Source organism: Emydura macquarii, unplaced genomic scaffold, assembly GCF_026122565.2.
Source record: "Emydura macquarii macquarii isolate MOO-44397 ecotype Brisbane River unplaced genomic scaffold, CSIRO-AGI_Emac_v2 contig_2897, whole genome shotgun sequence".
In the NCBI taxonomy this organism is placed as follows: Eukaryota; Metazoa; Chordata; order Testudines; family Chelidae; genus Emydura; species Emydura macquarii.
Window position 1 is genome coordinate 51,626,169 of NW_027133034.1, and position 27,553 is coordinate 51,653,721.

The window sequence follows — 27,553 nt, forward strand, 5'->3', positions numbered from 1 at the left end:
CTGTGGTGAGGTTGGTGCTAGGACCCAGTGGTAAGACCTAGGCAGCAACAGCAACTTGGTGTTGTGACTTTCCTGCCTTCTATTTAAAGACTCCCCTGAGTCAGGAGAACTGAAGCTGCTGGGGATGACAGTTGCTTCAGGCAACCCTGGGGAGGACGGAGTAAGGGGTAAAAATCCCGGCAAGGGCTGAACTGAATGGAGGGTTACTCTGGCTCTGAGTGCGACCAAGTGTCTGAGATTTCCTTCTCTATAGAGGATGACATCCCCGAAGGGTTGGTGGAGCCCCAAGAAGTGGAGGAGCTGACTAACAGGTACTCCCTCTTCAGAAAGGAACAAGTCCTGCATGCAGGGCCAGCAGCATGGGTAGGGCACGACCCTTGGGGAACCTGGGATCCAGGCCTATTTTATCTTTTTCCCCAAATAGGATCTGAATAAAATAAATGAGAATCTGCCATTGGGGTTTCTGATTAATTTGCCTGTAATTGGGTTTCATTCTGTAAGTGCCTGTCCTGAGCACTGAAGGCTTTTCTATTTAAAGAGTCTGCAGCGTGCCAGCTGGATTGGCATCTCCTGCCCCTCCCTTTCTGGCTGACTTTTCGTTACATATTGATCTTATTTATTCTGGGGATTTACATGTCAGCAGTGGGGTGAGGAAGGAGGATCTTCCAGTAGAGAGCTGAGACCTCCTGTGACTCTGATTTTTGGGCTGAGATAGGGCACAGAATATTGTTTGATTTCAGGCATTTTATACAGAGGCCAAAGTTCCTAACATAGAGAAACTGCTGAGAAATAGCTTGGATGAGTGTTCTCTGTGTAGGGCTGGGAGCCAGAAATTTGAGTTCTGTTCCTGCCTCTGCCATGAACATGGGCCCCGATCCTGCAATCTGATCCACATGAGCAGAGCTTTGTGCCCAGGCAGAACCCCTCTGATTTCAGCTGGACACCATGTGCCCCTCCGGGTCCACCTCATATAGATCAAGATCAGGATGTTGTCATGTGGGGATAAAATCCATCATTGTTAAATGTACATTGTAAACAGGATTGGAAAATAAGTAGTAAGGTTTGAAAAATACTTTCTGACATATATTTGGTAAGGGGTATGGGTGATACACTTCCAGAAACCCAAGTGATAGGAGTTGTTCTTGCATATACAAAGCCACTCTGCAGCCTATCAAATTCTGGAGTGATTTCAGGCCTCGCCATGAAAGTTCTTTATGGGCAGAAGTCAAAGGGATGAAGAAAAAATGGTGGAACTCTACTCATATTAATGCCAAGTTTTGCCATGGGCCCCTTCTCTTATATATTTCCTCTGTTTCCTGATTATAATTAGGGGTAATGGAATGAAATTAAGAAAAGAAAAACTTAGTCCAGAGCATTGAGAGAGCTTCCTGACTGTGAGATCCATTCGACTGTGAGTTACTCTTCCAAAGGAAATGGTGGAAATCCCCATCACCTAAGTCATTTCCAAGTAGAGGGAACCAAACCTACTGTGCCAAAATATACCAAAGGGCAGTTTTGTTCTAGCAAAGAGAATGGACTACATGACCATAAAGAGCTTTTGCATCTTTGACACCTATATTAACCATGCTGGTTAAGCTTTTTAGCCCAGATTTGGGAAGTTACTTCCGCATGTGTGTAACCTGAAACGTATATGTAGTCCCTCTGAAATCAATGGACTACTCGGGGCTTAAAGTTATGCCCATGCTTAATTATGTTCCTGAATCAGGGCCATCAGCTGGATATTTTTGCTCATATGAGCAATATTATTTATATTAAATAGGTAATGTTATTTAAATTATCATCATTAAGCTACAGATGGGATTAGCTCACACCTTCTATCTTCAGATATCCTCTTCCACTCCCTTTCTAATAGCAGTTCTGGGAGGATTGTCTCTATCTATGTATTTGCACTGGACTTAGCACAATCAGATCTCATTCTTGGCTCAGGTGGGTGCTACTGCAATACAAATAAAGTAACTATTCAAGCATAGCATCACAGTGTTGCAGCTGAATAGTGTTCAAATACAATGATTATTTGATAAATCATCATGATAGTTTCCTTAAACAGACAGTTATATTAATAATTCATGTACGTCCCAAAACAGCATTTAATTAAGATAGGTCAATGTATCGGAGGGTTTTCCAAACAGCTGTGTTCGGTGCACCACTGAGGTTTTTTTCAACTCAGTTTGACGCCCTTCTGATTTAATTAGCATAGTTCTGTTCACATTATGATTGTTAAGGATACTCCATTGCTTTTCCAGGAGCTCTGTAATGTGAGTTAACATTTGACTTTTGGAACAAATAAGGCAAACAATTTCACAGCTCAGAAATAGTTTATTACAATTTTGTAAGCTTTTTTAGCTGTACAGCTTTTTTTTAAATGTGAATAAAATGAACATTTGGAGCGTTAGGCCCCCTTCTGTACTTACTAGTCAGGCAAAGATCCCAGGAAGTTTTGACTGAGTAAAGGTGTAAAGGCCAAGCCCATAAGATATAACTGCACTCTGTAACTTGGTTGTGAGTTACAAGTGAAATATGGTGCTTCTATTGCAAGATATAATTGCTATTAATGTTGTGAAATTTTTTTTAATAAAAGTCCAAGATATATTAAATCTGTCTGCAAGGCTGTACGTGCTTCATCTTGCAGCCAATTCTGCTGTTAACTGCGATTTCATATTTGTGAGCTGTGTGCTGCACTGATTGCCTATTCAGCTCTAGACACAGTTTAATAGCGCCTTATCTTGCACTACTAAAATCAATGGGGGTTTTGCCATAGGACATTAGAGGAACCTATGTAATATTTTTCATTCATAATTTCCAAGTGCTTCACAAAGCAAGATATATATAATTATTCCCATTTTGTCTAGACATAGCAAAGTCAAATGACTTGCCCCAAAGCAAACGGCAAAGGTCTGGTAGAAACAGGAATAGAACTTGGGTTTCCTGACTCCCACAGCAGTGCTTGAACAGAATAACTGGACCACATTGCCTTCCTACCTATCACTTTTAGCACACTACAAAGTCTAGGACAAAATTATGCCAGTCCTTTTCATATTCCATTCCAACAGTGGAGGTCATCCAGAACACTTTTGCTGAAGTTCCTTTATTCAGAATGCTCTTAGGTGAGAGCCAGTGTCTCTTGCTTCCTCTGACACTGCCAGAGCCCAAATTGACAAGCTGCATATTGTTCTACGGAGAGAGATCTTGACTGATCATTTAATCTTTTTTTCATTCAGTATATAACACAAGTGGGATCTCAATGAGCAATGGGAGACCAATGAATTATTGAGTCAATATCTGAAGCCTAAGCATACAATAGTGTATATTTCATAGAAAGTACTTATCTACAATTGTGATAAGTGCTAAGTCAATTAATAAAAAAAAAAAAAGTTAGTTATAGTAGTGCTTGTGAATAACCTGACAATTACAAATCATGTGCATCCAACAAAGAGGAAAGAGATTATTGAGAGTGAACAGTGTTTTCAGTCTTTCAGAATCTATCAAAAAGAGCTATTTTTTTAAATATGAAAAATATCTTGAGTTACTTTAGGCAAAAGACACAATCAAGAATTTACAAGATTAAAAATGTTTCGTCCTATTTCATTACTGGGCTCTTTGTACAGTCTTTTGGAGACTAGCCCAATTTAGCAGAGGGTGTCTGGTACTTTAGAAACAAAGGTAAGAAGTAACCAGTTGGTGGTATAGGTAAAAATGTAGTTTATGCTGTATGTGTCATTTGCATAAGCTAAAAGAGAGAATATCTTCAACACTTTGGCTAAGTGTTAAGTGCTTAGTAAAGTAGTCTTCAAGAACTGTACAGTAATAACAGGGGGCAGTGGTATTGAAGTATGATTATCCAGCATGGCATGTGTGAGGATTGGCTGGTAACTGTAATGTTTAGTGGTTTTTCCCCTAGTTAGACTAAAGCTTTATAGGGCTGGTAGGCTGCATTTGAAACACAGAAGTAGACAGGCTACCATAAAGAATCAGCCTTAGCATTATTTGGTAGGGGGAAAACCAGTTCAGTGCAAGAAGAAGGATTTAAACAAGATATATGAAAACTCAAAAGCTAGCAGCAGCTGCTTGTTGCTTCACCCAGCAAAGACGATGTGACAAAGCATAAAGTTGAATGGTCAATTTTAAAGTTCCGAAGTAGAAAGCTAGAGGGGGTGTATAAAAACAAGTAAAAGGCCTGATCCTACAATGGAAAAATCCTTACCTTGCATTAAGTAGTCCTAATGAAGCCAGTGGATAAAGTGATAGTGTTTCCAGGATCAAGGTCTGTGCTACAATGCAGTGTTTCTATCAGAAATTAGCTATCCTTGTAAAATCTGTCATTATGGTAAAGTTGTTCTAACAGCAACAGTCTCCAGGAAGCTCCAGCAACGTCATGGGGCCTTACTTTTCACACCATTTTATCAAAGCTAGGTTTTGCAGTTATTCATTTGTCATTTATGGAAATAATTAGACTAAAGCTATGTCTTCACTGATGGTGGCAAATTCGCCACCATCAGACTGACTTCTCTGGATCGACTGAGCAGTCAGTGAAGACCTGCTCAGTCGATCCAGGAATCGACATATTAAGACCATCTCCTCAAGTAGCGTAGCTCTGCGTCGACGGTAACGCGGTTCCCGTCAGTGCAGTGTAGTGAAAACGGCGAGCAGAAGAGAAACAGAGAAGTCAATGGGAGTTACGCAAGTTTTTTGCCTAGCTTGCGTAACTCTGGTCGACTGCCGCCGAATCTTGAAGGTAAGTGAAGATGAGCCCTAAGATGCAGTGTCAAAACCTGTCATAAGGACAGCACAACACATCATGTCCTTGTTGTTGGCATGAATAAACCAGTTGTTCTTATGAGTGCCTTTGCTGTGTGCTCTAGCTTTTGGTAGTGTACCTTGTGAAATTATCTTTTTGACTGATGTCTATTGTTTCTATTGCCATTTAGAACGAATATTTTCTTATTAAGCAGAGATGGTATTTTGAAAGGAGGTGTCATAGCTTTGAGAAAAATACCAGGCAAACTATGGTGATGCACATTAACAGATCCCTATTTGTAGGACTCCTGTGGAGTCTGATACATGCGTGGAAATTAAAGTTTAGCCCTAAGAAAAGAACATCTATTTAGCTATCCAGGCACTGCAGTATCTGGGCTCCTTCCATTAGCTGGCTCATATAGATAAAAGGACTTCAGACTTCTAGTGTCAAATACTCAGAAAACAAAAGATAACCAGCCATTATATTGTTTTAACCTTGCCCAGTATCTTTTTGGATTAATTTTTTTTTTCAGAATAAAATCTCAGAAACCAAGTGAACAGGGGGGACCAATACTAAGTTCTGGAGAACTGTCATTAATCAAAAATGCCCTCCTTTAGAGTTGCCAATTTTGGTTGGACATATTCCTGGAGGTTTCATCATATGACAATAATGTTTAAATAAAGATTAATCTTAAATTCCTGGAGACTCCAGCACAATCCGGGAGGGCTGGTAACCCTACTTGCAAGTAAACTGAAGCAAAGCCAGGAAGATGGTGAGAGGTGGTATGGCAGTATCAGAGGCAGGCCTCAACCTGAAAGAAGCAGGAGCAGTGGATTGAGAAGTCAAATTTGTGTAGTGGGCTGGTCTGTAGGTGGGAGCTTCTGCTGGCCAGCACAGAAAAGGAGCTGCATGGCAGCCAGTGGGTGGGATGTGGCAGGGTCAAGAGGGGACAGTTACAGTGCTATAGTAAGTGAATATTAAGTGAATACAGTGGTATATTACAGTGAATATTGAGCTTTCAAGCTAGAGGCTGACTTCATGGTAGTGAACTAAAATAAGTGAGATTAAAATGTGAAGTCTTTAGTGTTTTTGTACAACTTTATAACATGACAATGTTACCAATGTCTACAGTATATTTGTCAGACAAAAATTTCATTCATTATTTATGCCTATATTTGTTACACAGTTATACAGATCTGAAAAATATTTTCCTTAGGTAAGTTTGATTTTACTGTAATTGGTGATTTTTTTAATAATAAATGATCTTACCACACTTTTATTTATTTATTGTAGTTTAAAGGACATTATCCAGAACGAAGATGTGAAACCCAAGCTACAATGCATCATGTCCAACCCTTCCTTTTCTATGGTAACAGTTCAAAGTGAAGATAGTGGAATAACATGGGAAACCAGCTCAAGCAGATGTTCCACTCCTTGGGCCTCAGAAGCTAGTGCTACTTCTGATCTTTGTAGTGTTGAAAGTTCATCTGTAGATTCTCCTCCAGGGAAAGTTATCTTTATCATGGATGAAGGTAAGACTGTCCGGAAAAGGAAGTGTAAATCCTCAGATAGGACATTGCTGCCTTCAGACTTGAAGGGAAGCCAGGGTTGCAAAAAGTGTGACTTGTCTGGAATGCAAGAAGTAAGAGAGACGCCTGCAAAAGTGCAGGATGCAAAGTTAAATGCTGCTGAACTGGAAACACAAGTTATGGATGCCCAAACTTCAAAAGATAAAGAGGATTTGTTAGACTTTACAGGGGAACCAGTGTTATGTGCTCCAATTGCCTCAAAGTCAATGTGTAAAGAAAATAAACTGAAAAAAGGAATGTCAGCCCTTAATGGATCGGTAAGAGCTAAAATCCAGAAGTTCAATTCAGTTCCAGAAGAAACAACTCCAAATTTTTTCCGAAAGATGAATAGTAAAGAACCAGCTATGCCATCAGATATAAAAAGGAAGAAGAGACAACTGCACAAAGGATTCCAAAATCAAAGCCCTTCCTCACCTTCTTTAGCACATCTTGAAAAAGATTGCACTGAAGGGGATGATGGTTCACTTCATGATATAAAACATGTCAAAACGAATATTGAATCTAGCAATTTTTCAAATGCTGATGTAATAGTTCCCCTTGATAAAGAAGAGAGAAAAGAGTCACAGTCTTCTCCAGCTGAGACTCTATATCAGATGTCAGAACAGTCACTGGCTGTTTCATCATACCGTACTGAGGAAGAAGAGAAGCAGGAAATCCACACAAGTTTATTTATGCCCATAACATCAGTCTCAGAATGGTCAACGTCGGTGCCATATGATCTTATTGATAAAACAGAGAAACAAGAAATACAGCCCTTTCCTCCTGAGACTGCAAACGTGACCTCAGAACAGTCACTGTCCATTACCCCATATCTTATTGATGAAGGAGAGAAGCAGGAAATTCAACCTCATTCATTTTTGACTGCAAAAACCATTTCAAGAGATTCTATTAATGAACCAGAGAGGCAAACAACTCAACCTTATGTAGCTATAGAATCTGCCTCTGAATGTTCTAGTTCATCATATACTGTTGAGGAAACAGAGAAGCAAGAAATTCCATTTTATTCACCTGTGACTACACAATCTGAGCCTGAACATTCAGTTTTATCTGAAACAAAAAAGCAGGATATTAAATGTTGTTCATCCATAACGGCACAATCAGAGTTCGAACATCCAGATTTATTTTATTCCATCGAGGAAGCAAAAAAGCAAGAAATTCATCCTTATTCAACTGTAACTGCAGAATTGGAGTCTGAACATTCAGAGAAGCAAGATATTCAGCCACATTCTCCCATAACTACTCAGTCAGAGACTGAACATCCAGATATATCATATTCCATCAAAGAAGCAGAAAAGCAAGAGATTCAGTCTTATTCACCTGTAATTGAACAACTGGAGTTTGAAAATTTAGATTTATCATATCCTATTGACGAAACAGAAACACAAGAAAGTCAGTGTTATTCACTAGTAACTGCAGGACCAGAGTCTGAGCTTTCAGATTTGTCAAATTTCATTGGTAAAGCGGAGAAACAAGAAAGTTCACAATTGGAGCTTGAACAGTCGGAGAAGCAAGGTATTCAGGCCCATTCAGCTGTAACTGCACAGCTCGAATCAGAACATCTAGATTTACCGTATTCCACTGATGAAACAGAAAAACAAGCTGCACAATTGGAGCATGAACATTTAGTTTTGTCATGTTCTATTGATGATGATGAAGAGAAGCAAGAAATCCAGCCATATATACCCAAACCTCTACAATCAAAGAGTCGTTCTTTAGTTTCATTATATGACACTGATGAAACAGAGATGAGAGAAATTCAGCTATATTCACCTAAAATAGAAAACTTGATGTCTGAACATTTAATCACTATGTCACTCGTGCAGACTGATGACAGAGATGGGCAAGAACTTCAAGCCTATTCATTGGGCACAGAACACTTGCTGTCAGAACAGTTAGCAATTCCTTCTCCAACCTTCATTGCTGAAAGTGATACGCAGGAAATACAACCTGATACACATGAAGTACCAGACTTGACTTCAGAAGTGTTGAACACATCCATTGACGAAATGGGAAAGCAAGAAACACAATCTGATTCCTTTGCAACTTCTAATACATTGCCAGAAAAGTCACAGTCCTTTTCAGCTGGTTCTGTTAATGAAGAGGAGAAGCACGATATTCACTCTTCTTCGCTTGACACAGAAAATGTGGTGTTAGAGCAGTCAAACACGGTTTCAATCAGTTGTAATGAAGAAGCAGACAGCTGTGAAATGGAACCTTATTTAGCTGGCATAGAATATACATCATCTGAACAATCAATGGCTGTTTCATCAGACTTTATTGATGAAACTATGATGCAAGAAAATCAGGCTTATTCAGCTGAAGTAGACAGCTTCAGATCAACCACCTTAGTTAGCCCTTTTAATGAAACAAAGAATCTAGAAATTCAAGCTTATTCTTTTGAGGAAGCTGCTTTGTTGTCAGAAGAGTCAAAAACTGGTTCAGTTGATCCTACAAATATTAATGAAGCAGACAGGCAAAAAATTCAGCCTTTTCCAAATGAAGCTGAACACTTTGAATCAAAAAAATTTCCAGGTAGTCTTCAGAGAGTACGTACAGCCCAAAGTACTAATGAGAATAAATCAGACACGACAATGGTATCGGATTTTGTTTCAAATGAAGCTTCCCATAGTCTATCAGAGCCCATTAATGAAATCCACACACACAATTTATACTCCTCACTACCAGGTAATCCAGTCTCAGATAAAAATTTAAATAACATAACAGTAACTAGCATTGGAGACCTTTCAACAGCAAAAGAAATGCAGCATTCTTCAAATGTAGATGCAGGGTCTAGAGAGCCTGAGCATTATCTACCAAGAGAAGAGAAATTAACAGAATATGTGAAATCTGCAGAAGAATCCAAATATATTCCAGAACCTGACGATCAAAAAGTTATGTTTAATATCATTTCAGAAGGCTATGAGATATTGAATATTCATGCTGTCCCATTCATTTCTTCAGTAGATGAAGAAGAAAGCAAACACATGCCGGATAAACTAGAATACTTAGAAACAAATACCCTCATTAAAACAAAATTATTTGATGATGGTGATACAGTTGCTGACCATGAAGCATCAACATGTAGAATGGCTACAGAAATTTCAGAAAACTCGGTGGCAGATGACACTGGCGTTACAGGTAATGAACAAAAAGAACTTGCTGAACCAATAGATGCTCAGGAAATTGTAGAAACAGAAGAGGAAATTTCCAAAGTGTCAGAAAATAAAAGTGGTGAAGTTCTGAATCCTAATGAGAGTACCATTGAGATGGATTATTTTGAGAAGTATTCTTTGATTGATGACAAATCTCCCATTGAGCTATCTATTCCCTTTGTTGCTGTAGTGGAAGATCCTAAGAAAGGTACAGAAGAACTCATCTCTTTAGCTGGAAGTTCTGATGTTAACACTTTGGAGGATGAATTTACCTTATTAGTTAGTGACTTGGATGAAGCCTTTTATGGAATGATAGAAGAAGAAAATAAGATGCAGCCTCATGCAGATGCTCAGAAACTTTTAACTATGCAAAAATCCATTGACAGTAGTAAAATAATGATAAATACAGAAGATGAACAAAAGTTAGCAGGCACACCCTTATTTGATACAGAAGAAGGAGTGTTAGAACGATCTATGCTATTTCCCACATCAGTCAGCGCGATTAACCCAGAACTGCTAGAGGAGCCACCAGCACTGGCATTTTTATACAAGGACCTCTATGCAGAAGCAATAGGAGAAAACGCAAAAGGTGAGAATGAGCCTCCTTCTGATGAAGAAAGTGTGACTTCTGAGGCATCTTTTCCTAGTAGAAATTCTGACACAGATGATGGAACTGGAATATATTTTGAAAAATACATTCTTAAAGATGATATTCCTTGTAATGTGGCTGGGTCTCAAAAAGAACAAATTTCAAAGGCTCAGTCTATTAAAAAAGACCAGTTAATCCAACTGAGGGTTTCAGGAGACAAACAGAAGGATTTTTATGAGATCATTGAAAAAGAGCCGCAATCTGTTCATATTTTATCTGAAGAGTCCGCCAAAACAGCGGTCTTGTCAGAAGAAGAAATTGTGGCGAGAGAGAGAGACCAGATTTTTAGTGATATTGAAGTAACGATTTGTCAACCAACTCATGCCATTCCTTTTGGAAGTAAGCTAAATGTTTCAGATGAAAGAAGTGATTCCACTAGTCAAAGAGAGGAAGAAAATGCACCTGCAGCAACAAATCAAGGTTTGTCAGAGCAAGTGAGTCATGAAGGGCCCATTCAAATACTAGATTCTGAGGTAACTGCCAATCAAAAAGAAGTATCTGTACAAGATACATCAAAGGAAGTAACTCCTCTAACAGATGAGCAGAAAGAACAACATGAAATAGCAGCAGTTAATAAAATGGATAATTATGTGCCTCATGGCAGAACACCTGTTGCTGAAAGTGAAAGTGATCAATATGGCGAAGGAAGGCTCCCACATGTTCATATTCCTCAGCAACCAGGGCTGAATATTTCATATTTGAATAATCATCTTCAGCCTATGGCAAAAGAAGCATATGATTTAGACCATGATTACCTTGAAAATATGAACAAAAAAATTAGCAGGGAAAAATATCTATTAGATACAGATGAGCAGGCAAATAAAAAGGGAGTGAGAGAAAATATTGCCAATGATACAGCAAAGCATAACTTAGAAGTAGCTAAGACTGGACTTCCAGAACCTGAAGTAAAGTTTGATAGGCAATTAGATGAATTTGATTTACAGCTTTTGAGATGTAATTTAGATAACCTTCAATCAGATTCAAAAAGAGAGGAGCAGTGCTTTGATACTGATGAAGATCTTGCTGAGTCAATGGATTATGAAGTGATTACCCAAGAAGAACTTTTGCAAGATGAAATGTCCTCTGAATTGGCACATGAAGATTTATTGTTTGAGGATAGAGAATCTTTTGAGCAGATGAGCTATGGTTATGAATTTGTAAATGAGGCAGAGCAAGATACACCTATTGAACATGAGGATTCAGGCTTTGTGATGATGAATTCTGAAAAATCCTCTCTAGACGTACCTGAAAGTGAGAGTCCACAAAAAGAAAAAAAGGCCCACATTGATACTTATTGCTACCAATGCAAGTGCCCAATTTCTGCTATCGACAAGCTTTTTGGGGAGCATGAAGGCCATGATGTTACGACACTGGACGCTGCTGTAGTGGAAATGAAGGTAAGCACTGACATTAACATTTTCATAATTGAAGATAGATAAACTATTCCTTGATTGACTATGTAGTTTAAAATATGAATCATTCATCTTTAGCCTTAGTCAATGCTTTAGTCATCTTTGGGCTGGATTATTACATGCACTTTCTTTAGGCCAGTGTTTTCCAAGCCGTAGGTCACGGAAAAGGTCATGGAAAGGTGGTAGATGGTCGTGGGACAAGTATGGAGAGAAGTCCCAGGGAAGAGGGGGAATTGGAGAGCGAGCCCCCCCCCCCACACACACACACACATTCACCCCACAGCAGTGGCTCTTGTCCCACAGGGCTGGGCCTGGCTCCCTGTCCTGTGAGGGGCAGTGGGCCAAACCCTGTGTGGCGCTGCAGCCCTGGGGGTGTGTCAGGGTCACAAAACCTGGAGTGGGGAGCTGGACCCAGCCCTGCAGGACAGGACCATCCACTGTGGGCTCTGGAGTGGGCTTGGTCTCTTTCCCTCCCGCCAGGGCCCAAGCATAATTTTTTCGGGCCCAGTACAAACTTGTAACACGGGCCCCCTCCCACACACATACCACAATCCCTGCAGCCTGGGCCAGGCCCCCCAGGGTCTCCGGGCCCCAGTAAAGTGTACCCTTTTTCCCCCTCATGTGGAGGCGCTGCTTCCCGCCTCAGGCCTCCCCTCCATGACAGGCCAGGATTAGGGCTGTGGTGCTAGGTGGAGAAAGGAGGGAACTGTGGCAGATAGTCAGTGCCCCTTTTGCAGGACAAGGAGGAAAGGGTGGCAGCAGAGGAGGAGGATGCTGGTTTATGATTGTGCCTCCCCTTCCTCCTACCCCCAAATGTGGACCCTGGGTGGGTTGCAAAAAAAGATATAATGTGGTGGGTGGGTTGCCTTAGTAAAAAGTTTGGGCTCCACTGCCTTCAGCTACCCTTGCAGCTTCATTCAGAAGCAATATGCAGTCCTCACCTCTTGGGTTGGGCCAACATGAACACATCACCCTTGTGCTCTGTGCTTAGCACTGGCTCCCAATCCACTTGAAGGTGTGACTTGTTAAAACCAGAATGGCCTAATGCTCCATTGTGGAAGGTCTATTTGGCAGGCAAGCTCTTGCTGTCAGCCACCAGAGTTGCATACCTGGTGTGCGCAGCAGGATATTCTTAGTGAAGGGCCTTTGGAAGACAGCCGAAGCTCAAGTTTGGAGACTTTTTTTTTTTTAAAGGATGCAATGCAAGATGCAAATGTTTACTTGGGCTGAATTTGGGGCTGTTGCAGAGAATCTCTCCTGTGAGGATGGAAATAGTAGATATTGAGGTGAGTTTGATTTAGCACCGTTGCTGGTAACAATGGTTCATTTCATTTGTGTAACAAGCCCAGATATTACAGGATCTATAACATAAATAAGGCAAAAGTTTCCCCAAAATTTTGGGGAGAGCTGGACCAGCAAATACTAGTACCAAGATGATTTTCAGATTAGTTAGAACAGAGCAATGCAAGATGCTCCCTCTTAGAATGTGGTCCTTGAAGGAAGAATATATTGTGATTAAGGTTGCGTTGCAGCCCTGAACTTGCCAAACTGATGATTTTATTTATTCACGTTTTAAATGATCTTGTTTACATATCAGATCTTATAAGCTTTCCTAGTTTGTGTCATCCTTAGTGTGTGGTTTTTTTGACATGGGGACAGGCATAACTTTAGTAACATTGTTTTTTTTTTATTTTGATATTGTAGAGTAACCTCTATATGCTTGCGCTGACATTGCCATAAGATTGTTACCAGTCCAGATTAAGACATTGGTCAGACAAAGGCATTAGCCTGGTTACAAAACATGGCTAAAAATCATATCTTCTCTACACATTAGACCCATGTTTTTAATCAGGTTCCCTGATTTGCTTTTAGTGATAGTGCAGAAATGCTCTTATTGTCTTCAGTGCAGGGAAGGGGAAAGCGCATGATATGGACCCTTAATGTGCACCAGTGTTGATGTTTTAAAAAATTTGCATCCAGCCTCTAGGATATCAAGATTCATATCTATGCAATTTAGAAAGGTTGAAACAAACTCAAAAATAAGGGCATGAAATTAAAATTCACCTCATCCATAATTCTAGCAAGAGTATTCTTGCCAGCGCTATAATTCAGTATTATGATAGGTATACATTAATTCATATATTATGTGTATTTCATCCAAATACTTGTACAATATAAATTCTTGTGAAAACACTTTTTACTTCTCTAGAAACTTGTCTTGGTTGAATTGCAGTTCTGCTCTGAAAAGTGACTGTAAAAATGGCATTCTGAGGTCTCATCTTTGATCTCATATATTCCATATCAAATTTGCTCAGCTTACTAGTCAAAAGGTATCCTTTTTCTAGTTACCACCTCTGCAATCTGAATCCAGCATCTGAAAGTCATGCTCTGTTTTTTGGATCATGCCCAGTCACCAGTAATAACCATTTTGCAGCTGGAACTTTATAAAAAATTCTGAGCCATGTTGTATTAGTTTTAAGCAGAACTCCCCATTGATTTCACCTTTAACTTAAAATCTTTTTGCATCTCATTCTAGCCGCTTGGCATGTAAATTACTTGCACCTCTTTTCTAACATAATATGTATATACCCTTGAATTTGGCCTGAAAGCAGATCTCTGGCATGTGCTTTGTTGCTAATTCATAAGTAAGAATAAAAAACTATAAGAAGATGAAACACAGCCCTCAAATATTAGTATTTACCAAATTTTGCAACTATAAATTTTTCTATTTCTCTGATCTGATCATGTACCACTTTTTTTTCTATAGCGGTTCTTGCTTTGGTTATGAATTATAATCAGCTGCCAAAATGTCACTAATAAAGTCATAGGTCTGAAGTCATCCTTGGTGTAGTTGCATTGAAGTCAGTGGAGTTACAAAAGAGATGGTTATGTCCCATGATGTCATTCTCTGGCTGTGGAACTTAGAAATACAGCCAGTAATTAAATCTGGCCACAACACGTCTGACTGCACATGATTTCTACCAGCCAAAGCTCATGTTACTCTTAGATTGTCTATGTGTAGTTCTTGTTACTCACACAGATGTAATTGCTAAGGAAATATGAAGACAACACAATGCTCACCTTCTCAGCTTTTGGCATTGGAGCAGAACTTCATGTTAAGTGAAATGAGCTGTTAACTTATAAAAATTGACAGAGCCATTATCTTCACAAACAGAATTTCACCTTGGAATCTCAAAGTGACCAGCTCTAAATATTTATAAATTTTACATTCAATTTTACAATATAATATGATACTTATAATTCAGAGGTCATGTGGTATTTTTTTAAACGTATTTTGGATGTGGAAGTTTGCTACCAACCTTCCTCTGACCTTCCTTTCAGAAGTATTCAGATTGATTAAAACCAAGTGCACTTATGAAATATAAACTGCATATGAGCAGATGGGCAGCTCTCTCTCCAGGAAGGTCAAGAAGGACTGCTGGGTATAGAAACAGCTATATTATTATTACACCTCATCAATGTTGTCTTTATTGTTCCTAGAGCCCTATTTTGCATTGCTTGCACATCTAAAACAACCAACGCCTTTGAGGGGAGTTTTGGGTGCACAAGTAATGTAAGTTCAGACCTCTAGTGTACAATAAATACATACTTTAAATAAATATACACAATTTAAAAGTGAACTTCAGGAAATTCAATATTTATGTTTAGTTCCCTAGATAGTTTATTGCATAAGCTAGCCCTTAACAATCACTTGTGTTCTCTTCTCATTGTGGGCCTGATCCTGCAGTCTCTTGAGCACTCTTGTTCAGTGGTGAGTGCCCTCAAATTGCTACACAGCCAGTGAGAATTGAGGGTGTGAAACACCTCACGTAAGTGCCCTGAAGGATCAAGTTTTGTTTCTGCTTTGAAGTTGGCATTGTGCCTTTTCCAATCACTATTCCTGTGCTTGCATTTCTAGTCATGGTGAAGACACGGAATTAATTTTAACAATTGTTCTAACAACATCAAGAAGTGAAACATTAAATATATGTTTTATGTGAAAGCTTTATAAAGCAGTATTTCCTAAGCATCATATTTAGAAAGTTGCCACCACTTTTTTATTTCAGGATCAATTAGATGGATTTCTAGGAGAGTTACAGCAAAGGTCAGTGAAGATTGAGGAGTTTGTTAGTGAGATAGAATCCCTGTTTAATTCTGTTGAGGTAAGTCTAATATCTACACTATTACTGTTTTCTTTCCTCCTTCAATATTGTCAGTCCTGTCAAGATATTTTTATACTGTTTTGTAGTTTCATGTTATCATTTACACTGGAATTGTCTGTTTCACTAGTCCTTAAACAAAGTTTCCTTACTATGAGTGATTAACTGAGGAAAATATATTGTTGCTTTACTGTACAAAGCTGCAGCACAGTTAACACTATGTGGAATACGTGACTGTCAAGCACTGGATGGGGAAATTATTATGATAGCATTTTCAATCTGTTTTGTTTAAAATCCAAAAATGTTTACGTGGATCAACATTTTCAAATGTTGTCTGCCTAAAGATAGACACCTGAATTCATGTTTAGGCATCTAAATGAGTGTTCTGATGTCCAGAGGTAGCCTATGTTGACTTTAATAGGAATTTTGGATGTTCAGCTGCTCTGAAAATCAAAACGTGACTACAGAAATCTTAACTTTAGGCACTCAAGTTTGAAAATGTTGGCCATTGTTTTCAAAGTATTTATCTAATGATATTTCTTGTACATGAACTTGCTTAGATAATTACATATGTCTTTTTGTAAGGATGCCAAAGGCTGCCTGACTGATAGCTTGTGTTAAAATAATTTAGAGAGTTTTCTGTGCAGTAAATTCACTGATATAGATTTACTTCTCAAATTTTCATGTTTTATTTTCCAGGAAAACAGTAAGAAAAATAAGCAGAGTTTAGACAATCAGAATGAAGAGATGGTTAAGACAGTGATAGCCCAGTATGATGAGAAGTCACAGAACTTTGAGGAGGTGAAGAAGATGAAAATGGAATACTTATATGAACAGATGGTTAACTTTCAGCAAAGTATTGTTGAGGCGAAGGAGACCTTGGAGACAACTACCAAGGAAATTGAAGAACTTGATGATGTTATTTTCCTAAATGTAAGTATGAATTACATCCATAACAGAAACCTTTATGATATTAGTCACATAAGGCATTTTATATAATATCCTCAGACCTACTTTGTCTTCTGAGGTAAATTAATTCTGAAATCTCAGATATGCCAGTCTGGAATGGCTGGGTCATGTGAGGGTTCAGAGAAGAGCTACAAGAATGACTGGTTGTGTGGAAAACATGCCTTACAATGAGAGATTTAAGGAACTCAGTCTATGTAGCTGATTGAAGAGCAGGTTAAGAGATGGCTCGGTCACAACCTATAGTAAGGAAAAAGAAGATATCCGTTGTGAGGGGGTTCTTTATTATAGCAAACAAGGGTGTAACAAGAAATTGGGGAAGAAATGGAAATGGTAATTGAAGTTGGAAGAGTCCAAACCAGAAAAAAAGATTGAAATTTTTAACACTGAGGGTAACTAATCATTGGAACAGATTAATAAGGATTGTGGTAAATTCTCTATTCCTTAGAGTCTCTAAATGATTTTTGGGCTAGATGCAGGAATCATTGGCCAAAATCTATGGCCTGTGTTTCATAGGAGATCAGACTAGGTTACCACAGTGATCAGTTCTGGACTTAAAAATCTGTGAATCCTCACGAGTCCATTTACTATATCCGTGTGATCAGCAGCAAATAGTATTTTGAGCTGTGATCCCATAAAATCTCACAAGTTAGGCAGGATTTGTTTAGTTAGACTTGGGGCATCTAAGAGAATGTCCATACTGCACTGTAAACCCAGGCCAGTTTGAGTCCAAGATTTGCTTCTGACCACATAGAAATAGGTCTGACTGGGGTGAGGTCAGAGGCTGAGTCCTGCTGAGATTCTGATCCAAGACCTGTGAATTTGCAGTGTAGAAGCAACTCAGCTGCCAACGTTAGTCAGAAGGTCTATACAGTACTGTATGGTTGTGATAGCACAGTTGTGAGACCCAGATCCAGCAATTGTAAACCCAGGTTTATAGTGCAGTGTGAAAGCTTATGCACAGGCTTGGAAACATGGAGCCCACAAGACCTGGGTTTACAATGCGGTGTAGACAATTCCCTAGGAATGCACAGTTGCTGCAAGAATGGTCAATGATTCAGTGAGTGGCACTTCCCCTTCTGTGTCAGTACTGACATCACAATATCTGGGGGCATGTGCTATGGGATATGCTGTCTCTCAGGTCAGATGTAAAAATGGGTCCTAACTATTGCTTTTTCACAAGTTACAGGGTTTTGTTGGGGCTGGAACCAGTCTCACAATCATGCAAGAAGCTCCAATTCTCTAGTGAATTGGAGCTCCCCGATTGGCTGCCAGCTTTACTTGCTTGCCCCCAGGGCAGCGTGACCTGTCATCTGCTACAGGCAGAGTTCTCTGTTCCCCTCCCCACAACTACCTGAAGCCATTCTCACAGGAGATGGGGAGGGAGCTTAAGGGTATGTCTACACAGCAAAGAAAAACCTGCAGCTGGCTCTTGGACCCTGCGGGCTGGAAGGACCCCAGAGATCAGGCTCCAGCCTGAGCCCAGAAGTCTACACAGCAATGAACTCCCCCGCAGCCTGAACCTGGATTGGCTGGAACGGGCCATCTGTGGCTTTTTATTTGCTCTGTACACATACACAAAGAGCCAAGCAGCTCAGGGTGACTCCTCTGCTTTCCCTCCTCTCCTATGAGCAATGGGGACTGGATGGTTCCTCTGCCTTCTCCCCAACCTCCCTGCAGCCTGAGAAGGGGCAGAAGGAAGTGAACAGCCCCACGATCTTTGCCCCTGCTGCCTGGAAGGGGGAGAATGGACCCTGCTGCAGTCCCCCCCAGACCTGGGAGAGGACGTGAAGAACCCTGGGAGGAGCAGAGGTGTAGCTGTGGGGCAGAATTGAGGGGGTGGATATTGGGAGGCTGACCTGAAAGGGGAAGAGCTGAGGGGTTGGGAACTGGGGGAGTGAACTAGTGAGGGCTGGGGGCTGAGCTGATGGGGTGGGGACTGGATGGGGCAGAATTAATTGCTGTGTGGGGATGGGCAGACATGGAGGGGGGAGAACTCTCTCAGCAGGGGCCGCGTCATCTTTCCCAATATATTTTGGGAGAGTTGGCAGCACTAATTGTCATATACACACCGGGGGTTGGGCAGGGGGAGTTAAAAAAAAATCAAAGACAGCCTATAAAGCCCCCACAAAATAGTCTTTTTTTATTTAAAAAAAAAAACAAAAAAACATGAATTGGAGGTCCAATCTCATAATTTTGGGGAGGTCTAATTCATGATTTTTTGCTCTCTAGAGGCTGGTAATGCTGAGCTCCTCTGGCCCTTTCAGTAAGGAATGGAGGGCTAGATCCTGATCCGTGCTGTGTTCTCTTTGTGCTGCTAGAGACAGCTGAGGATTCCCATTACATGGGAGAATCCCCAACTCAACTGGTATAAATGTTATGGAGCTTCTAAGGTTCAGCAGATGTGGAGACAATTTTGGTCATGGAATTTGGACACTAATGTCTTAATGTAGAAATTATATCTCCTACTGTAAACGTAATTTAGGACTTGATTCAGCAAAGGAGTTAAGACATGTGCTTCAAGTTAGGCATTGAGTATTGAATATTGACTAATCATGTGGTTAAAGCTAGGCATGTGCTTACTTATCATGCTGAGTCGTGACCTTATAGAGGGGAAAATACTTGGAGACCCATATTCTCTCCTGTTGTAAATGGGAAAAATTCCAATGAAGTCCATGAAGTGGACATCAACAGACAAGAGCAGAATCAGTCTTTAAATTACTTGTTCTAATATTATGTCAATTTCTGTTTTTTATTGTTAACCAATTTCTTTTTCCTTTCCTCTATTAGTTATCTAAAGAAATGAATAAAAGGTATATGAAATGTGGTTTAGATGCATTGTGGTGAATATTCAGATTAGCATGTCTGGCTGCTTTATTTAATACTTTCTAGCTTTATTGAAAGCATGCTTCCAGTATAAATATCTACTTTTATAAACACAACAAATAGTCTGGGAAGAAATCTTATGCTTGTTACTATAGCTGACAGCTTTTGAAGGGTTTTGCATGTGTTTTGTAATTCGTAATTTAAATCATAATAAATCTGGCTTTTAAAAATGTCAAATCACTTGGAATATTCTGCATAGCCATTCTTAAACAGATGCTTCTTGTAATTATATAAGAGCTTTCTGATTGTGCTTAGATCTCTTTCTTAAACACCCCATCTTGAAGTGTGTTCATATTTTACTAGTGTAATTTCCATATTAGATGAAATCTTAATGAACATAACCCAACATGTCACTTAACTAGATGGAACTGCTAGGATAAATCCAGAGCTAGTATAAACGGCCACAATTCTAGTGAAGTTTGAACGTGGACTGCTATTTCATCTGTTTATATCTCTCCCCCTCCCACCCAATACACACGTCAACAAAACCTCCCAACCCATAATCAAATCCTTATATCCTATCTGGTTTGCCACTAGGGGTTCTGTTTAGTGACTCATCCTGATGAGAGAGAGATGTAATCTTAAAATCATTTGCCCTCTACTAAAATCTGCGTGAATTACTTATCAGTATTCACAAAGCCTGAGCTTGCAGCCCTTTTGTGCATAACCCTCTTACTGAGTGAAATCCTGGTCCCGCTGAAATCAATGGCAAAACTCACCTTGACCAAAATGGGATCAGGATTTCACTCACTGACTTAAATGGGAGTTACGTAGTGATATGCGTCCCATACGATTTGTCAATACTGAAGTCATGTGCTGGTGCATGCATATGCTTAAGTGTTCAGTAGGATTGTGGCCCCTCAGTAAATCATGTGTGGCCAATTTAGGGACATATTGTAAAATAATTTTTTATTATAAGAAATATCAAATTTAAAATGTGTGTTTGTGAATAAGGAGTTATTTTTGAAGTGATGCTCCAAACATCCTTTCACATTTCTCATTATTCATGGTATTTGTGCTATGAAGTCACGTGCTGTACATTGTATGCCAACATGTGACAATCTGTCCAATTACTTGTATATTGTATATTGTTGAAAAGTAGGCTATGCAAAAATAATTTTTTCCAGGGTTTTTATTGCATGTTATTCATGAGCATTAACTTACATATTAAAATTAATTTATTCTGTTTTGTGCATGAACTTGGTTATTTTAATTGATTATATCTGATTTACTAAAAAAAAGATTAAGAAAATGGTTTATATAATGCTGCATGTCTTTCTAAAGAAAATGTATTTTTATTACGTATATCCTGTTAAAATTGTGAACAATTAACAACTTCAGTGTAAAAACAAATGGGGATGCTTGGCTGGTTTGTAGAAAGAATTCGTTCATTTTCTTGGAGCTGCTTTTGCCTCAAAGTTAAAAATATGTTGTTGTTTTTTTAATGAACCCAGCAAATTAAGTCCAATCCATTTTCCTTTTTTTTTCCCCTCCTCATAACCAGCTGCTTTACATTATGTCTCTGAAGTCAGCTTCCTGTAGATTAGATGTAATTTTCTGGAGCCTTTAAATATACTTAAAGGGACAGTGTCAATAACTTTAGATCCTCATATTCTTGGGAGCCTTGCTGTGAACTTCCCATCTAAACTTTTCCACAGCTCAGGAGTATACAGATTTGTGAGTTAGATTGGGTTCATCTTTACTGCTAAGAGATCCCTGAACTAATTTTAAACACTGTGCTCCCCTACTTAGCATCCAAGGTTAGGAAGTTCTCTTCTCTTTGCTTGTTGCTCTTAAATCCATGGGAAGTATTTTGAGAAGTGCATATCACATGTCATCCATCTCTAACCTTTGGAAACTATGTAATACTACAGAGATTTATTTGGGTATGTATTTTCTTCCAAATAGGTTACTTTCTGCAATGGATAATACTTTCTCATTAGAAAAGATGCCAAGTGCATTTTCACTTTTTGAACATTATGCAGATGGATCAGTGAGAAGTGACCAGAAGACCTTAAAATGTGTTGCTGGTAAGAATCTATCTGTGCATCCTGTGCAGAAGCTAATATTGTTGCTGGAATTCTTAGAAAAGTAAAATCAAAATGTGCTTTGAAAAAAAAAGCTTAGCATTGTGAGCCTGTGTAATTAGCAATCAGAGCTGAATTTCAAATGAAGTCTAATTGTGCCAAGTGTTTGGTTTATTGCTGGGCAGGGGAAAGGGTGGTGCAGGAGAAAGCATTAAAGTATCTTGTTTGTTTCTTCTAAATTCTGATCACCCTTTGCTGTACCTGTCCAATCCAGAGTGAAAATCACATATTGGCATAAGGCTTGTGTAATGTTCTCCATGCTGAGCAACCCCTTGGCACCCACATGTATTGGGTCACAAATACAGCAGCCATTCAGGGGTGCTTCTGAACCACCTCCTCGCTGGCCACTAGAGGGGAGAGAAAAGTTGGGGGTGGACTCAGAAAAGGGGCCACTGGATGTGTATTTATGTGGATCCCATGGCTGAAAACCCATCCACATATGGAGCAGTGGTTACAGGAGCTGGAGGAAGCCCACTCTGTAGGCAAGAGCAGTGACTATGGAGGATAGTGGGGTGTATTCCATCTCCCCCGCCCATATTTAGCTCCCTTCACAAAGCCTGTTTACTTGAGCTTTGTGCCATGCATGTGTAAATTTTACTTATGAAGATCATCCAGATCAGACCAGCAGTCATGGAAGTGAAGAGAATAAACAGACCGTGTTTGTCTACACGACATGGGGTGTATCAGCTTCACCCATTACTCGCTTTCTCTTCAGTTTTATTATTTCTGAGAACTAACAGCTCAGCATGGTGCATCCACTCAGCTTCATTCCCATCCTGCCAACCTTTCTCTTCGTCTTTTCAAAACGTGTTTTTAAATGTTATTTAAAGAAATGAGAAAATGAAATGTATTTAAGTGTCTCAAGGCAGCTCTGCATTCAGGTGACATTCAGAGTGGTTGTCGCCTGCTCCAACACAACCCCATGCCATTGTAGCTTTAAAAATACTTTTTAAAAAGTAACTTATTAGGAAGTCTCTAGCAGTTTTATTAAATATTTCAAGCAAATTTCCTTGGATACTACGATTCAGTTTATAAACTGACCCTTCCCATTCAGCAGGTGAGTCCTACCTTCCCCCTCTGGCTACCCGCTAATGACAAGGAAGTAAACGACAGAACAGATTTGCTTTGCCTTTGTTTTGCATTTGCTTTCCACAAACATTTTGATAAAAACAAATTAACTTCTTAAAATTGCTGAGCTCCCCTTCCTATTTTGATCTGCTTTAGCCACTGGGTCCAATCAAAAGCAAACAGCACATCCAGACAGGGCTGGATTTGCACTGACTAATTAAGGGTGAGTGGCTTTATCCTCCCTTTCCACTTCCCATAACCCAGCCCCCTCCTATATTTCTCTTTCCCTTTTTCCTCCATATCATCTCTTTCCTTGCTCTACTTCTGTGCTGTCTTCCCTTGAAACTAACCATGTTCTATAAACATTAGATATGTCATCTCTTCCTCTTTTTGTTTTTCCTCCATTCTTTTTAATGCTGTCTCTCCCTTAGCTCCCCATGCAGTCTTTCCCCTTTCTCTTCCTATCTGATCCTCCTTTTTGTGTTGTCTCTCTTTCTCCCACTTTTGCATTGCTCTCTTCTGCTGCATCACTCTATTCTGTCTATTTAAGATACTTATGTGGAGCCCATTACCATACTATCTTCACGCCTCACAGTCTTTACCTATTTATCTTCTCAACTAGAGCTGGGTGAAATTTTTTGGACAAAACTTGTTTTACCAAAAAATGCAGATTCAGGTCAACTGAAACATTTAGTAAATTCATGCTCAATTTACCAAATTCTTTCGGTTGAAGACAAAGCCAAATATTTTCGAGTTTTTCAAATCATCTGAATCATCTGTTTCAGGTTGATCTGAAGCTAATATTTTTCCCTGATTTTTTTCTCTTTTTTTGTTCAGCCAACTAACTGAAAAATCAGTTATTCATCCAGCTCTGCTCTCAATACCCCAGTGAGGTAGAGAAGTATTACATCCATTATACAGCTGGGGAATTGAGCTACAGAGAGGCTAAGTGACTTACCCAATGTCAGACAGGGCGGGGAATTGAACCAAGGTCTTCCCAGTCCCGGGTGCCGTAACTACTGGACCATAAATCTTCCACTTCTCTGTCAGTGCACTGACACTGAAATGAAATTTCCTTAAATCTTTGATCTTTGAAGCCCTCTCCTCCCCTGCATTTTTCATTTGGGTTATCAAGGTCTAGCCAAAACTCCAGGTGCTGTATAGTTGATAAAATAGCAAAAATAGATTTTTCAGAGGCCTTTCACAACATCAGAAAATTCTCCCCTTCAAACCACTCAGCATCCCCAAGTGCTTCCTACCTAGCAATTTTCTCCTCCACCCATTCATCCCTTCACTTAACCGCCCCTCTCAGTAAAAGCCTGGGGCCATAGATAAGCCTTACAGCATACTCAAATAGTCAAATCTCGGCTCTGTCAGAAAAAAAGGAGGGAACAAATTCCAAAGTCAAGGACCTGTCACTGATAAAAACCTGCCACCAGTGCCTGCTGTTTCAACTCAAGCACGTCCACTGATTGCAACTTTCTGCCAGGAAGACTATGAAAGGAGGGGAAACCGGCTCCTTCTACTAAATTGTGTTGAGCCAGTGCAACCTCTTTCTCCCCATTACACTGACCTTATGAAAACCCCTCCGTGGAATGCTATACGTTTGGGACTTCTTGGGTTTACTGTGAGTAGAGAGGGTAGAACCAGGGATGAAGTGATCTATGCAACAGCAGCTCACTGAAAACTAGAGTTGGTAGAAAACGTTCTGAGGGATTATTTTTCCATCAGAAAATGCCATTTCATTGAAATTGAAACTTTCTCTGGGAATTTGTCAATTCTGACTAAGTTTTAACTCAGGAAAAAAGCCTCGACATGAAGCATTTTCATAATGTCAGTACATTCCATTTCAACATTTTCTGAAGGGAACATATCAATATTTTGTTTTGAAATGACCTTTCAATTTGAAATGTATTCTATATTATAAAAGGTACAGCTGATATTGAAATGAAACATTTTGATTTAATACAAACTAAATGTTTTGATTGACCCAAAAGAAAAACATTAAAAAATGTGATTATGTGATAAACTTTGAAATTCTTTGTTTTCATTCTAATTTGGAACAAAAAAACAAATGTCAAAATTGCATAATTTCCCATTAAATGGGAATTCTGGTTCCCTGTACAACCCTTCTGAAAACCCACAACAATTTCCCCACTGAGCACTATTAGAGGAAAGGCTCTTCTGGATGCAATAAAACCCCCAAAATCTGGTTTGCTTTTAGCAGCTGAAGGGATGAATTTTTCAATGATGGGCAGATGTAATCTTACTATAGCTCCCTGTATAAATCACAGGAAAACAGCTAGCATCAACATTTACTTTGTTAATGCCATAGACAATCATCGTCATTAGTCTGAAAATAACTGAAGACAGCAGAAACTTTCTGTTTGGATCTTTATAGAATCCACATAACATGGAAATTTACTGGGCAAATGAAAAACTGTGTATGTTTTTGTTCTGCATAATCAGATTGCTTAATGGTGAGAGATGGTTTTGTCTTTCATTGACTTGTAATCCTGAAAAACAACAATCTCATGAGGGATGGTTCCATTTGGATCAGCAGTCAAACTTTTGGATGCTTATCTGAGGTTTATGCAAATCTTAGAGGACGTTGTGGCTTCCACAATCAGGTCACAAGGTGTCTGCTGATTTTAGGGTTCAAAGTCAAAGTATGCCAGCATTGCAGAGCTCAGAGTTCTGCTTCTACTCCCTGAAAGAATTATCTCCCCACAAAACATCCCTGGATCCCCAGGGAACATTTCAACAATAGTGAGAGTCCAAAAGAGTGTCGCATTCTCCATGCTGTTAAATTTTGATCCCTGATCACTTAGCTTAGAGTCCTAGCAGAGTCTGTTCCTCTCTGGGTGCAATGGCCTCTCCCATAGTTCAGAGCCTTTCTTTTAAAGACTTATTTCCCAGCTGTCACCCCTCCCTCAAAAATGATAGACAATCTCTTCACGGTATGGTATTTTTCCTAGATTCCTAGGAATCTTATTAAGTCTTTCTGTGCTTTGCTGGGGATGTGATATATCCACTCCTGCCTCTGAAACCTGGCTGCTGTCTTCAGCAGGTTCCCTCTCCCCACTATGTAGCTCTATGTAGTATTTCCTATGAACAAGTGTTTCACTCACCGTTTTGGTTGGTCTCCTGTTCAGGAGGTCCAATAAGAGTCCTGTAGCACCTTAAAGGCTAACAAATTTCTGTAGACATAAACTTTCGTGGGCTGCAATCCACTTTGTCAGTCAGGAGCATCTGACGAAGTGGGTTGTAGCCCACGAAAGCTTATGCCTACAGAAATGTGTTAGTCTTGAAGGTGCTACAGGACTCTCGTTGGTTTTGCTGTGTACAGACTAACACGGCTACCCCTCTGGAACTGTTCAGGAGGTGGTGTCCCAGTATAATCTCTCTGTTCGGGGCAAGGCCAGTTCAGCAAAAATAGGATCTCTCAAGAAGCAGCCTGCTTCCCTCTCTAACGCAGTGTGACTCAACAGTAACCCTCCTGCTGGGCCTTCTGATCTGACCACTTAAATTATAAAAGGTATTCTGAGGCTTCAGCAGAATTCATGCCCTAGAGTGCACTGCAAAGTAGCAGATGGCTGAGCACACGGACTCACTCTCTTCTATTAAGGTTAATAGGTCTCATGGGGAAAGGCCAGGGGAAGGGATGATGCCAGGGACATGGACAGGAATAAAAAAATTGGCCGCTTTTGGAGGAGAATGTTCTGTGCCCCCCTTCCCCCACCTCCGGGGTGGAATGCCCCTTCCCCCACAGCTCTGGGGCTGGAGGAGTTTACTGTCCCCGTCCCAGCCCTTGAGGAGTTCTGTGCCCCACTCCACTCATTATTGTGGGGGGGTGTCCCCCTGCTTGACCTCCCTCCCCCTGTATGCCCATGGATGATGCCTATGGCATTTTATTACACTGCAGTACATACCTGATACTTTTAAGTTTTAAAGCTATCATTGGCTCAAAGGAGGAACCCTGTTCCCACATGAACAAAGGGCAGACATAGGCCTGTATCTTTTAATAGCTAGATTGGGAGAAAGCAGGTTAGTGACATAGGTACTCCTGAAGCTGACAGGATTCTGGGTGGTGGGGAAGAGCCACCTTGCCATTGCCTTTAAAAGGACATTTGTCACTAGTTTGAAAGGAAGCAAATCATTGGATAGATTTTTGTAAGAACTGCCATAGCAGGTAAGGGATGGGGATTGAGGACTGGCTTAGTAGTTCTTCCAACCCCGGTCAAAACACTAGGACATCATTTGCATCATGCCTCTAATGCTGGAATAATATTGTCTGCATCACAGATTATAGACCTGTCTGTCAGTCTTTTTTTTTTTTTTAAATAAAAGAATGGACAAGATGGGACGTTATCGTTAGCTGTTGAGAAGGTCTGATTCTGCAGGAAGCACCTGACTAAAGGCAGTTGTGCAGAGAAGGGAAATCTGCATTTGTAGAGCTAAGAAGTTCTATTCCACCTCAGTGAACAAAACACTTACCTGCCTTCACCAGACACTGTTAAGCTTGGGTGATCAACTCAATATTTGGTTTAGGATTATTTTATCTGGGGGTCATACCAACTGGATGATACTCTGGCCTCCAAATATGCATATGATCCAAACATACCTCTCCGTAGGGAGCCTTTCCAGCCACTGGAAGCCTTTCTGCCTGGCTCCTCTTGGACTTAGAGTATTGGTCTTCAATCCCCGAGTCTACCAAGAACTGTCATTATGTCTCTCTGGTGCCTTATGGGAGGTGTGGAAGAGGTGGAGTTAGCCCAGTGGCTCACATGCTGCTGGTTCTTGCATGCTGTGTGAGGAGGATCTCATT

General features: G+C 40.0%; 2 protein-coding genes across 2 annotated transcripts in view; both read left to right on the forward strand.

Annotated features, from left to right (window-relative positions):
• The first annotated feature begins 113 nt into the window (after positions 1 to 113).
• LOC137167052 (cardiomyopathy-associated protein 5-like) lies at positions 114 to 9,057 on the forward strand. The gene is made up of 3 exons (XM_067569011.1): positions 114 to 311; positions 6,050 to 8,939; positions 9,031 to 9,057. The coding sequence occupies exons 1-3, from the start codon at positions 196 to 198 to the stop codon at positions 9,055 to 9,057; spliced, it is 3,033 nt and encodes a 1,010-aa protein (XP_067425112.1). The 5' UTR covers positions 114 to 195.
• Positions 8,938 to 27,553, forward strand: part of LOC137167011 (cardiomyopathy-associated protein 5-like) — a 47,273-nt gene continuing 28,657 nt past the window's right edge. The window contains exons 1-5 of the mRNA XM_067568954.1: positions 8,938 to 11,543; positions 15,626 to 15,721; positions 16,418 to 16,651; positions 19,475 to 19,497; positions 21,479 to 21,600. Of these exons, the coding sequence (XP_067425055.1) occupies positions 9,105 to 11,543; positions 15,626 to 15,721; positions 16,418 to 16,651; positions 19,475 to 19,497; positions 21,479 to 21,600 (2,914 nt within the window). The 5' untranslated portion in view covers positions 8,938 to 9,104. The remainder of the gene's footprint in view (positions 11,544 to 15,625; positions 15,722 to 16,417; positions 16,652 to 19,474; positions 19,498 to 21,478; positions 21,601 to 27,553) is intronic.